Here is a 12,727-nt window from a genome sequence, read left to right as displayed (position 1 = left end):
CTATGGGAAGTTAATGTGTTGATTATCAGCTGAAGATGCATTGGCTTTGGGGGGCAATTTTAGTCTTAGCTATATCACCTTGTCCCTGACAAAGAAATGGAACATATCCCAATAAAGTCCGTCACGGCTCAAGACCACGTTCTACATGAGTCCTCTTCTCAACATCAAAGACAGCTATGCTGTTTTCATGTAATTCCTACCTCTGACAAGCATGCCTTGATCTGTAAGCTTGATAGTTTGCACTTCCACGCTTCCCGTATCATCCTCGGTCAGCACTAGGTGGGTGGAGCCATCTAGGTACTCATACATCTCGAAACGACCTCTGGTGTGGTTCGAGTCAAAGTGAGCCCTTTCCTGCCCAAGGTATGGCTCCTCTCCACCATGCCTTTTAGAATTGTCATCTCTGTACACACCACCTACTATATCGGAATTCTCATTTACGATGTCGCTGCTATATGTATATCTTCGACCTTCCATGAACCGCAGTGCCTTTGTTTCGTACTGCTGTACCAATGCCTCCTTGGAGATGTCAATTTCTCTGTTTTTGGTGCCCACGGATGCCCCAGTCAGTCTTTTCATGACTACTGTTGCTGACGAGGCCACTGTCCCATCAACTCCCACGACTGCGGCGCTAGGGCCTGGCGAGGAGGGAGATGGGTTCAATGGGGTGAGCAACACCCATGTCCCCAGCAGTTTCTCGGAGACGACCTTACACGAGGTGCTGCGATCAGCCCACAGTATGGAGCCCAGCACGGTCGCCGCGAGACGCTTGACGGGGTGCGAGTCCAGGTCTGGCGGAGGCAGCAGCGGGGCGTAGAAGGAGAAGACGAGGCCGTGGTTGAAGCAGGAGGAGGAAGTTCGTGAAGAGGAATAGGGGGAGGGACGGCCACGAGCTTGTGGAGGGCCATGATGTCGCCGTCGTCATCTGGTGTGTTCGATGCTAGAGTCAGGGCATGGATTTGTGATTGTGGGATGATGTCGAGGTCGTCGTCGTCATCGTCGGCTGTGGTAGCTGTCGCTGCCTCTGCGCCGCTTTCGGCTTGGGCTTTCGCTCCTTCCCTTGTGGCAGTGGTTTCTTTTCCTGGGAGACAAGAACTACTGCTCGGCACGAAGTCAGGGGGAGAGGGGTAGGAGCGGTATGGCTCGATAATGACGAAATCCTGAGTCGAGACGGCGCGCCGCAGCCAGTCGGTCTCGTGCTCGATCTGGGCGGGGTCGTACAGGAGCCGAATCTCGAAGGCTATGCTGCCGTGGGGCGCGTCCAGCTCGCCGGTCAGGGTGTTGGGGCTGGCTTCCTGGAGTGTGGTCCCGGCGGGCAGCGAGATGGACTCGATACCGAATTTTGGGAGGTGGTGCTGAGTCCAGGGGGGTTGGTCCGTCTTCAGGGGCGGCCTTGGGCCTGCTGGCGGTTCGGGGATGGGAGGTTCCGAAGCGAGGGGTGCTGTGTTCGGGGATGGCGATGGGGGAGGCTGCGGCGTATTCGACTCCAGCTTCACAGGGGGTGAGAGGTTGATCTCCGGGGCTGGCTGTCCGTGGAGTGATGACTGCTGGATAACCGTCACCTCAGGTATGTTGCTAGTGTTTATTGAGGCGCTGTGGGATTGCTCTACTTGCGGCATCTCTTGCGAGACGATATGCTGCGGTTGCTGCTGGGGTGTTATGCTAGCAGCAGCCTGAACAATGCTGACTGCTGCTCCCGCACTCTCGGCCGCCGCCGATGTTGCCGGTTGCTGAGTGTGGGATAGGGGGTGCGGTTGCTGTTGTTGAGAAGCGATTCCAGCAGGAAGGGGTGGAATATTCGCGGCGGCCAGATTATCGTCTGGGAAATGATGAAACGGCGTGGCAGCAGTCGGCTGTGGTATTGCGCCTTGGTGGCCGGCGCTGCTCTGCTGAGTCTGCTGTTGCGGCAGGGTTATATTTTGAGAGTTGTGATTGCTTGGAGCGAGCTCAAGTTGACTGGGAATATGCTGCTGAAACTGTGGTGATGTAGCAACGGGGTTGAAAGCTGGTAGAGCAGAGGATATGGGTGCAGATGGACCCTGTTGGGCGTAAGTTTGAGCCTGGGCATGAGTTTGGGGTGTCACCGGGTAGTAGTCGTTATTCGTAGTCCCGGTGTACTGATTTGGGCTTGGCCCGCCAGTCTGCTGGTGAGCAAGGGGCTGTTGGTCTTGAGCTAGGCCAGAACTTGGGGAGTAGGGATTTTGCGATGCACCTGTAGGGGCTGGTTCTGAGTGATTCGTTGACGTTTGGGGAACAGTATGCATGAACGCTTCGCCTGAGTGGGTCGCTGGGTTGCTGCTCGTAAATCTAGATGCTCCGTACTGCTGTTGCTGCTGCTGCAAAGCAGCGTTAAGGAGCTGCTCTTCATAAGCCGCATGTTCCTGTGGCGATAGCGTCGAATTCGGTTGCGCTTGCGGAGGAGCAGAACTTGTCTGTTGCGCCGGCTTCTGTGGTTGCTGCTGCAACGTAGACAGGAACGCCTGTGTAGTTGCAGCTTGCTGCTGCTGCTGTTGTTGCAGGATGGATGCAAAAGCTTGTGATCCGTAGTTTTGGCCATTGGTTGAAGCCCCCTGGATGACCGATAACAGCGCCTGGGTAGATGCTGCCTGCTGCTGCTGGATCGCCGCCAGGAGGTCGGCTTGGGCTTGCGGTTGTTGTTGTTGCTGTTGCTGGTTCAACGCACCGAGCAACTGGGACGCGAAGTCTTGCTGCCCCTGAGCCGCCGAAGGGTCATTTTGCATGGCCGCGAGCAGAGTCTGCGTCGATGTGGCGGTCTGTTGTTGGATGGCGTCCATGACCTGCTGCGAGGGGTCTGCCTGGTCTCCTTGTGCAATGCCACCGACGAGACTGCCCAGTAGAGATGCGGTCGTATCACCAGACTGCTGCTGTTGCTGCTGTAGTAAGGCGGAGATCAGGTCAGACTGCTGTCCGCCGGCGGCCCCTTGGAGTAGAGCAGACAGATCTGGCTGCGCCTGCTGTTGTGTTGCACCCGCCAGAATTTGCGTAAATGTATCGAAACTGCTATTTGGATCCGTCGTACTTGTGAAACCATCACCACCCATCCCCTGGAGCATGGCGTAGCCCGCAAGCCCCGCTGCTGCCAACCCACCCACAGCCGCAAATCCACTACTATCACTGCTGCTACTATCACTGGCGCCCGCAGCTCCGAGTTGCTGCTGCTGCTGCTGTTGCTGCAGTCCCGGCCCCAGCGCTTGCTGAAACTGGTACATCGCAGCGATATCCGGATTCGTAGCCGCGAGGTAAGGCATAGCAGGCTGCGCCATCCTGTCTACCCACTCGCCCGTCTTGGCCAGGTATCCATAGCCGGTCTTGCACGCCTTCTTGGCCGACTCCTTGTTGATGTACTTGGAGAGGCGCCGGAAGTTGCTGTCCGGGCGCGAGCTGCTGATGAGCGGGATCGTGGGGCCGTTCATGCTCAGGCCGAAGCTCGGGGTCGCGGCGGGGCCTAGACTGGGCATGGGCATGGTGGTTTCTTTGCCTTGGCCTTGGCCGTTGTTCGGCTGCTGCTGGGGATGGGGGAGTTGCGTCGTGGCGTAGGCCGGGTTGTAGGGGGGTATCATGGAGGCGGAGGCGGAGGATGGGGTTGTAGGGCTGCTGGTTGAAGAGGAGGAGCTGCCCGGGGAGAGACTTGGCTCGGTTCTCTGTCCTGGGGGTGGGGGGAAATACATCATACTCTGCCGCGGTTGTTGTGGGCGTTCTTTGGGTGGCAGACTCGCGGTCGTGGGATTGGAAGTGGGATATTGGGATGCCGGTGGCGGGCCTGAGGGAGGCGGAGGGATATACATATTTGCCGGTACACCGTTTGGGCTCTGCGGTGGCAAGGGAGTAGGAGTACTAGCTACGATGCCGCTGCTACTCGCTTGTATACCCGGTGATAGTAGAGAAGTAGTGGTGGTATACATAGTAGTCACGCCGATGTTTTCATTCTGGCCTGTGCCGGTCCCCGCCGTTGCGGGTGTTGCAGCAGCCGGCAACGGAGACAACGGGGAAGCATACGGTTGGACGGCCGGTTTGTTGACATGATGGGTAGCAGACACAGGTCGACGTCGAATCGCGAAGCTGTTCGTCCTAGGAATCGGGGCGGCAGCGGCAGCAGCAGAGGTAGACGGAAAAGACATCATTTCTTCTGGACTTCGACTAATACAGTCTGGTACAGACTGCTGTGGGCTCTCGGTTGTTGCTGACAGCGGCACGGAGCTTTGCATAGCTGGTGTCGCCATGTTCGACAATAAAGGAGGTAATCACTTCTTTGTGCCACAATGATGTTTAAGTATGTATGGAGGGTCGGTGACAACTCGAAAGATATCGCAGAAACAAATGGCGCCAAGCTCGGGATATAGTCCTCAGAGCTGAAGAGAACCAACCCGCTCTAGCCAGCCCCCATCCGCCGAAGATTCCCTTCTTTCCGCAGGAAGCGAGAACGCCCAACGAAAGCTGGGGTACATGATAACGTGGACGGGTAGGTGGTCTGCAGCTGAGAGTGGCTGCATACATATTGGCGCACTTGTCGAGTGAGGGTGAAGCTAGTGGCATGAGCTGAAAGCACAACATCCGCAAGGGGACTTTTTGCTTGTTGGGGATACCACCCATAACCCCAGCTGTCTTGCGCCAAGCCCAATATTTCGAAGGGACTCAGCTAGAGACGACCAATCCCACGGCAACATCCAAAAACATGCATGCGGCCTGGAACAGTTGTAGCGTTCTGCCGGGCGGCCTCACACAACTCCACCACATACTCGGCATAGTCGTGGTGCATGTATGCGGCTGAGGCAATGCTTAACCGGCTCTTTGATGTAGTGAGAAAACGGAATAGCCTTTGGCATTTTTTGTAATAGTGTGGCGCGAACCATCTGGGATATATGACAAGGTCAATATAGTAGTAAAAACGCCCTTGGATATATCATAATACCCTCCATCTCCTAGCGTGACCACGCACACCCCTCTCCGTCAATTGGTCCTCCTTCTTCGCCTCGGCCATCCTCTCCGCATTCCCATCTTCCGGGATGCCGTTGGCCACCGGGCTCTGCAGCCAGCCCTTCTTGTCGGCCTTGAGGATGGCCTCCTTGAAGGCGTCGCCCATGACCAAGTAGCCCTCGGTGGTCGGGTGCATGTTGTCCGGCCCCATCTCGGCGAGGTCGACGACCTTGCCCGGCGCGCCGCCCTGGTCGCGGTGCATCTCGGCGAGGAGGACGGGCTTGCCCTCGCGCGCGAGGTCGCGGCTCACCTGGCGGATCTGCGCGTTGGCGCTGCGCACGCAGCGGTCCACGTTGGTCCAGGGGCTCATGATGATGGTGCTCATGACGACGGTGGCGCGCGGCGACGCCTCGAGCAGGAAGTCGACCAGGTCGCGCATGTGGTTCAGCACGTTGGACGAGCCCCAGGTGTTCTCCTGGAAGCAGTCCGACGAGCCCGCGTTGATCAGGACGAGGTTCGGCTGCACCGCGGGCACGATCTCGCGCGCCCGGTCCAGCGTCGGCTGGATGGGCTGGGCGCCCCAGGCTTGCACGTCGTTGTCTTTGAAATCGCCGAAACGGTTCTGGACTTGTGTGTTAGCAGAGGTATGCAGCGACTGAAATAGTAACATCGATTTCGATTTTGATCTCGAGATAGTGGCGAAAGACGTACAGCTCCAACGCAGTTGACGGGGTTGCCCTTTTCGGCGATCCAGTCCCGGATCTGTTGCCGGTATCCTCTCTCGCCTTCCGAGTGCTCGCCCAAGGTCATACTGGCTCCAATGTACATGATACGGATGGGTATGCCGCCGCCAAGAGCCCCATGTCCTCCAACACCACGCACTATGCTAGTCCATTGTTCGTTGACGTCTACTGTGCCAGATTGAAGCCCGCTGGCTGCTCGGTCATGGTTAGCATGCCGATTCGTGGGAAAACATAGATAAATTTCGCCAAGAACAAAAACTAACCAAGCAAAAACACCACAGCCAGAGTAACTGATATCAACTTGTAGATGCTGGGCAGTTGTCTCCACCACGCCACTACCGAGGCGGATCGCGAGAGGTGCAGCATCTCGCCAAGAGTATGCTACGTTGTAGTAGCGGCTTGTCGCAAATTACGAATGAGGGTTGGCCTGCCCGCTAGGCAGTAATGAACGAAACTCGATTGATGATCGAGCAAACGCGATTCGAACTGTCGGGCCGGCACAATGAGAAACGATGGGAGGACGACGGTTCGGTCGCAATGAGTTGCTAGCACACGGGACCCGATAGGGAAACACTCTGGGCAGGCAAGAAGAGCCTGGACATGCGCTTGCCCTCAAGATATATGGTCAAGTATTTGATATGAAGTGCAGTGGGCTCAGGGGCATAAAATTAGGAGAACACCATGAACACCGAGAGCGCCTGTTTCGAACGCGCGTCTCGGAAGCATTGAAGAGTAAGCGGGCGGCAGGTTCCCGAGCATGGCTCCCTTGGCTGTTGGTCGACCGTTTAAGCGTCTTACGTAGTGTGTAACGTCCCTTGCTTGGACGGCAATGAAGAATATGATGGCTGATACATCTTCATAGACCGATGACTTGCTGTTTTTGTTGAGACGGTTAGCATGCAGATTCCGGGGAATTTACCATGCACAAGAGGACACTGGATGCAATTGCTTGAGGTCGAATGTCTCAAAATTGAATTGGGTGGTGCTCTCGAAGTCAATTCTGAATTCTGGGGAAGATGGGTCAACGGATAGCGGGCAGGTGCTTTAAGCCTTGGGCGGGTCTGGGGTTGAGATGATCGGCACTCCTTCCGTCGTCCACCGTTTTCAGGGTCCTTCAGCCAAGACTTGTTGGGCTACAGCGCTGGATTTCCAAGCCAAAACTGCCACGTCAAACAATACGCGTTAGCAATATGTAGATTGATGGCCGTAAACCTGATTAAAACGACTTCACGTTTTATGAATAAAACATGAAATATACCAAGTAACAGCTTGGCTTCCGTATCTAGATCTACTTACTAAAACACGTCAAGAATAGTAGCATTCAATGCAGGTTTTGGTGGTTTTCACATTGCTCCACGCACAACAGCTTAGGAGTCAAGAGGGTGACCGACTGTTACTCGGCAGCATCGGTATTATATTAAATCGCAAGAGCGACGACTAGTTGCTATTCAGGAGCTTTTCAACTGCCCACCTGACAGAGAAGTTTCGGATATCCGAGTAGTGCTGCCCAACACCCACAAACAGCACCGGCACATTGGTCGCGTGCACGATGCTGACGAGCGTGCCCACCATGTCGCCGACGGTATCGCACTTCGATATTATAAATCCGTCCAGTGTCCTGCCCTGCCCAAATGAGGCGTTAAAGTTACGTGCTTGCATAACCGAATCATTTCCAACCAAAGCCTAGAAGATCCTAATTAGTCATACAATCCAGCGAATAATAGGGGTAGCTCATATATATTTTGCACTTACCTCGCCAACCATAAGGATTTTGTCGGGGTTAGCCAGCTTGGCAAACTTCTCCAAATTGGACATCAACCTCTGGTCATTGTGTCGTCGGCCCGCCGTATCAATGAGCACGACATCGTATCCTTCACTCGTGGCTGAGCGAACGGCATCTCGAGCCACAGTGGCAGCATCGCCGCCGTAGCCCTTTTCGAAGATCTCGACCCGGCCGCCCTCACGTTCCGTGAGTTCCTTCAGGTTGCGAACGTGTACCTTGAGCTGTTCCACGGCTCCAGAGCGGAACGTATCTCCGGCAACAACAAGCACCTTCATTTTGTTTTGCAACAAGAAGTAACAAATCTTGGAAAGATTCGTAGACTTGCCGACGCCGTTCACGCCAACAATGGACATGACGTAGGGGCGCGCTTTCTGGGTCGAGAAACCCGAAGGCCTAGTGACTAGCTCGATATCGCGAAGCAGATCGAGAGAGGAGGTAGGCGTGAGCATCTTGGTCAAGGACACCTCCATGGCCTTCTTTATGCGGGTATCGATAGACTCGAAGCTGTCGGTCTTGACACCCAGCAGTTCCTTCTCCACACTGTCGCGGAGGCGTACTGCTGCCTCGGGGGCTACGTTCTTCTTGATCAGATGCTCCTTCATGCCGTCCATTGGTTTGGCAAGGTCTTCTTTTGTCAGGGTCTTGCCACCGACAACATTGCGAAACAGGCTGTTGATGGTGTTCAGGCCAGATCCGAATAGCCCGGAATTGGACGTGGTAGAAGGTTTAGACTGAGCTGAAGCCAGAATGTCATGCACTTCATCATCCAGGTCTCGAAGCACAAATTGTCCCTTGGATGTCTTGACACCCCAAGTCGATGAATCCACAGAATCAATGGCTGTTGAACGACCTTCGACTTCGCTATCGCTCGTGATGGAGTTCGGGGCGGCCGAGTAGTCCAGTTGCACATCGTCCTCCTCGTCGGCAAAGCCATCCGCGTCCCACTTCCTGCCCTTCTTGGGCGCTTTCTTTTTCCTCGCGGAAGACTCGTCGCCCGATGACATAGGGGCAGGGGAGCCCTTCTGCATCTTGCGCGCGCGTCGCGACATCTTGCTCATTGGCCCGCCTTTTCCAACCACCAAATGGTTACCACCCGGGGTCGAGGGTCGGGAGCTCGTCGGGGTGGCGATCGGCGTTGACTCAACGGTAGATGGGAGATCATCTTGAGCTTTGGCGTTGCGGTGCTTCAAGCCCGGAGGAAGGGGCGGTTCGTCGCCGAGGTTGCCGGATATTGCTTCATCCGTCTCCAAAGCAAAGGTAGGCGCCGGTGCACCTCTCGTAGCCGTGGCCGATTCCAGCTCCCTCAGCTGCTGATCGAAGTATTCGTCGAATTTGTGGCAGTGGACAAGAGTTGTGTTGGGCTTTTTGAGTTGGTCGCCATACAGGTCGACGAAGATAGTCTTCAGGTTATCGACAAGTTTGTCGACCCACGAAAGGTGTAGAAGCGACCGGTATACAGCCTATTAAGACATGTGTTAGACAAAGCAGGAGGAGATTTAGTTTCTCTCAGGTGTGATACGTACAACGAAGATGATACCGAGTTCCTTTACGAAAGTCCACTTGAGTGTATGTTGATCCGCCCTGTATGGCGGGTTTTGGGCCGCCGACTGGTTGTTCTTCGCCCCGGCGACTGCGCCGCCTTTCTCCTCGATGAAGACATCCGTGATGAAGTTGTTAATTATGGAGGGGCTGACCTGCGCATACGAGCGGGACCAGAGGACCACCCCAGAGGTGGTCAGGATCTCAAACGTGTCCAACATGCTTTTGGCGCGCACTTTGTAGCGAGATGTGCGACCAAGAATGAAGAAAAGTAGAAGTCTTGAAGGATTTCGAGCTCAACGGCTCAGCCACGCGATGCACGATGAGGTAGCAATGGGGACAGATGGATGGGTAAGTATGAATGATGCAAATACCAAGCCACAGCGCTGTCGGGGGCCGTGGGGACACTGGAGAGTGTATCGAACCTATTCTCAATTGACACATGCGCTAAAAGGCAGAAAAGGCTCCAGTCATCACACGCCTACGCCACAACAGTTGAAGCCACATATCCCCCAAAACTTAATTAACGGATGCCTGCAGGGGTACGTATGCGTAGTGGTTCTGGAGAAAGGCTGCTGTAACAGCAGCACTCAGGCTTCCGATCAATTAAGAAAACACATTTCGCGATCCCAAGCCTTCCAAGAGCTCCTATCCTGGAAGTTGGAAGCTATCCTTTCTCCCACCACACCCCGCCCTCCCCCTCGATTTCTCGACGACGCCCGGCTACGGATTTTCCTTTTCGACACTCGCTTGCATCCTCCATTGACGCCCGCGCTTGGATTTCGACTCCGGTTTGCGATCAGCCTCCAACATGCAGCACCAAAACTACGCAAACTCGCCACCGCTGCACCATCCGGTTCCGCAGCATGTCTCGACAGTTCCCCAACTGAGGTCGCCGCCGCCGCCGCCCGGGTCGCAACCCCAGTCCAACAACTATGGCAACCCCTATCAGCAGGGCCAGCCCACGCCTGGGCAGCCCGGTGGAAACATGTTCGGACAGTATGGTAACTTCATCAACGACCCCACGACGCAGATCGCCGCGCAAATGGGCCAGAACGCTTTCAAGCACGGCCAGGAGTACTTAGAGCAGAACGTATGTATACGTCTTGAGGACAGGGGCACTAAGCACAGCATTGGCATTGATGCTGACTGGCGACACAGGTCAACCGATGGGTCAATTTCTCCGCGCTGAAGCACTACTTCAACGTTTCCAACTCCTACGTCGTCAACAAGCTCTTCCTAGTGCTCTTCCCTTTCCGACACAAGCCTTGGTCTCGCAAGCAAACGATGGGCCCCAACGGGCAAGAAGGCTGGTATCTGCCGCCGCGGGACGACATCAACAGCCCGGACATGTACATTCCGGTCATGGCCCTGGTCACTTACGTCCTCCTTTCGACATTATTAGCCGGCCTTCGTGGCCAGTTCCAGCCTGAGCTGCTCGGTTATACCGCATCGACAGCCGGCGTTGTGGTGCTCATGGACATTTTACTGCTGAAGCTATCGTGCTACTTCTTGAGCATATCGAACGAGTCGCAGCTTCTCGACCTCGTGGCGTACTCTGGCTACAAATTCGTCGCCGTCATCATGACCGTAGCTGTGGCCGAAGTTGTGAACCACGGCAAGGGAACAGGCGGTTTCGTAGGCTGGGCCATCTTCGGTTACACTTGGTTCGCGAACGCATTCTTCCTGGTAGGCTATCTCATACTTGATCCCCCACGCGGCTATTTTGAAAGGACAAACGACTGACACACGAGGTTAGATGCGATCTTTGAAATATGTGCTGCTTCCCGAGACGGCTGGAGACCCGCGGTCGACGATGCAGACGGATTCGCGATCTAGGAAGGCGCAACGCACCCAGTTCCTTTTTGCCTATTCATTTGTTATCCAGTTCGTGTTCATGTTCCTTTTGACCAGAGCTTGAGGCGTTTGTAGTTATGGAGTTTGGGCACGGATAGGCGGTGCTTAAAAACTGGACTTGGGTGTTCGGTAGAGGGCTGGGTGGACTTCAGGGGTCGTTGGACAAAAAGGTAATACTCGCTGGGGTGATGATCGAGTCCGGCGTTGATACGGGCTGGCTTGATACAACGAAGCAAAGGAGAGAGTATTGCACTCCTTTGACTTTCAATAAAAAATAGATTATATCCAATATACGCTTTACTGCTTAATTCATGGCATTCCTGCCATATGCACCGCCAGCGCCGTATATTCGAGTCCGATTAGTGCCTTAGACATTTGGAAGTCTGCTCCATACGAAAGCCGTAGCGGATGATGGCGTCATTCGATTGGCTATTTCTCCTAGCTCCGCTGTTGCCAGCTTTCCCCAACCCCCACTACCCAATCTGCCGTACATTGATGTTATCCCTCTCTTGCATAAAAGATACGTTTACAGGTAGTATCCCGTGCAAGTTCTGGAGCAGAGATTTGTTGTTCATACTTCATGTGCTGAACCGATGACAACTGGTCTTTGATTACATCATCGAGCTTCACATTGTGTCAGAGTCTGAATTGCTGGTTTCTTATCGCTGGGCCGTTTGCCTCAAAATTAACCCTCGCAAACTCAGAATTTGGGCAACAGCGTGTGTGCCCTGGATTGAAATATAGCATTATAGAGCTACCTCGCTTCCTAGAATTTTTACCACTCGGAATATAGAGGAGAACACCTGCCTACTCGACATAGAGACACCTTCACAAGATCTTCATATAAGATAAACTCGCTTTACAAGATGGCTCCTCCGATTGTCAACGCAACGATTCAGTCTGCCGTCCTCGCGGCGACGTCGAATTTGCTCGCACAGGCTCTTTCGGCCTATAAAAATGAAGTATCGCTGGTCATAGATTGGGTGCCGGTCTTCCAGTTCATCGTCTACGCCATCATCAGCACGCCGCCCAACTTCATGTGGTGAGTCCCTTCTTATACACACCGACGCACTACTCCTGCTACTGCTGCTGACACTTGAATTCAGGCAAGATTTGCTCGAGTCCAGCTTCCCAGCCTACCACATGTCGCCCACCAAGGCCGCCGTGGCCTCGGCGGCCGCCAACGACGAGAAGGCCCTCGAGGAGGAGGAGCGCGAGGACCAGCTCGTCGAGCCCAAGCTCAACGTGGCCAACACGCTCGCCAAGACGGTGCTGGACCAGACCCTGGGCGCCTTCGGCAACACCTACCTCTTCAGCCTGTACATCCACTCGGTCCAGGCCGCCATGGACCGGCCCCTCGGCACCCCGCTCAGCACCCCCGACACGAGCGCCGCGTACCTGGCCAGCCTGTTCCTCGGGCTCGCGGGGGCCCAGCGGGCCCGGTACGGCACCGTGGACTGGGACGCCGTCGTCAAGACCAGCCAGGCCGAGTTCTGGAGCATCATCAAGGCTGGCTGGCGCCTCTGGCCCGCGGTGAGCATCATCAACTTCGCTTTCGTTAAGAGCATCGAGGGCCGCAACTTGGTCGGTGGTCTGGCTGGTGTGGCCTGGGGAATCTACATGAGTCTCCGGGCTGCTTCATAAGCATGGGCGCGAGTGACGGAGCCTAGCTTTCCTTGGGCACACACTCGAGCATACCGAATATGATGGGATATAGAGGCATGAATGGTGCGACGACTATAAGTGGCGGCCTCACGATGGCCGCTCGCTCATGAAACCGGATAGATGGAAGGGAGGGTGGTCGGCGTGCCACTAGAAGGACAGGCTATTGTTATATCTTTCCACGTGGGATAATACCCTGAGTCTCGGT

The 12,727-nt window shown here is 55.1% G+C and overlaps 5 protein-coding genes across 5 annotated transcripts; 2 read left to right on the top strand and 3 right to left on the bottom strand.

Annotated features, from left to right (window-relative positions):
* Positions 1-174: 174 nt before the first annotated feature.
* On the bottom strand, positions 175-4,241 carry PG985_012571 (uncharacterized protein; the record flags this gene model as incomplete). The annotated part of the gene is made up of 2 exons (XM_066832337.1): positions 175-721; positions 775-4,241. 2 exons carry the CDS (start codon positions 4,239-4,241, stop codon positions 175-177), a joined length of 4,014 nt encoding a protein of 1,337 aa, XP_066680387.1.
* A 680-nt stretch (positions 4,242-4,921) lies between these two features.
* Positions 4,922-6,044, bottom strand: PG985_012570 (carbohydrate esterase family 3 protein; the record flags this gene model as incomplete). The annotated part of the gene is made up of 3 exons (XM_066832336.1): positions 4,922-5,590; positions 5,647-5,870; positions 5,942-6,044. The coding sequence occupies 3 exons, from the start codon at positions 6,042-6,044 to the stop codon at positions 4,922-4,924; spliced, it is 996 nt and encodes a 331-aa protein (XP_066680386.1).
* Positions 6,045-7,115: 1,071 nt separating this feature from the next.
* On the bottom strand, positions 7,116-9,221 carry PG985_012569 (SRP54-type protein; the record flags this gene model as incomplete). The annotated part of the gene is made up of 3 exons (XM_066832335.1): positions 7,116-7,361; positions 7,431-8,921; positions 8,985-9,221. The coding sequence occupies 3 exons, from the start codon at positions 9,219-9,221 to the stop codon at positions 7,116-7,118; spliced, it is 1,974 nt and encodes a 657-aa protein (XP_066680385.1).
* A 590-nt stretch (positions 9,222-9,811) lies between these two features.
* PG985_012568 (ER to golgi transport protein yif1) lies at positions 9,812-10,921 on the top strand (the record flags this gene model as incomplete). The annotated part of the gene is made up of 3 exons (XM_066832334.1): positions 9,812-10,093; positions 10,162-10,689; positions 10,760-10,921. 3 exons carry the CDS (start codon positions 9,812-9,814, stop codon positions 10,919-10,921), a joined length of 972 nt encoding a protein of 323 aa, XP_066680384.1.
* An 802-nt stretch (positions 10,922-11,723) lies between these two features.
* PG985_012567 (Mpv17/PMP22 family protein) lies at positions 11,724-12,501 on the top strand (the record flags this gene model as incomplete). Its single annotated transcript, XM_066832333.1, has 2 exons — positions 11,724-11,899; positions 11,964-12,501. The coding sequence occupies 2 exons, from the start codon at positions 11,724-11,726 to the stop codon at positions 12,499-12,501; spliced, it is 714 nt and encodes a 237-aa protein (XP_066680383.1).
* Between the last annotated feature and the right edge of the window lie 226 nt (positions 12,502-12,727).

This window comes from Apiospora marii (genome assembly GCF_038362585.1).
Source record: "Apiospora marii strain CBS 49790 chromosome Unknown utg000009l_segment0_segment0, whole genome shotgun sequence".
In the NCBI taxonomy this organism is placed as follows: Eukaryota; Fungi; Ascomycota; class Sordariomycetes; order Amphisphaeriales; family Apiosporaceae; genus Apiospora; species Apiospora marii.
The sequence above is the reverse complement of the archived record's forward strand: the minus strand, read 5'-3'. Positions and strand labels throughout refer to the sequence as shown.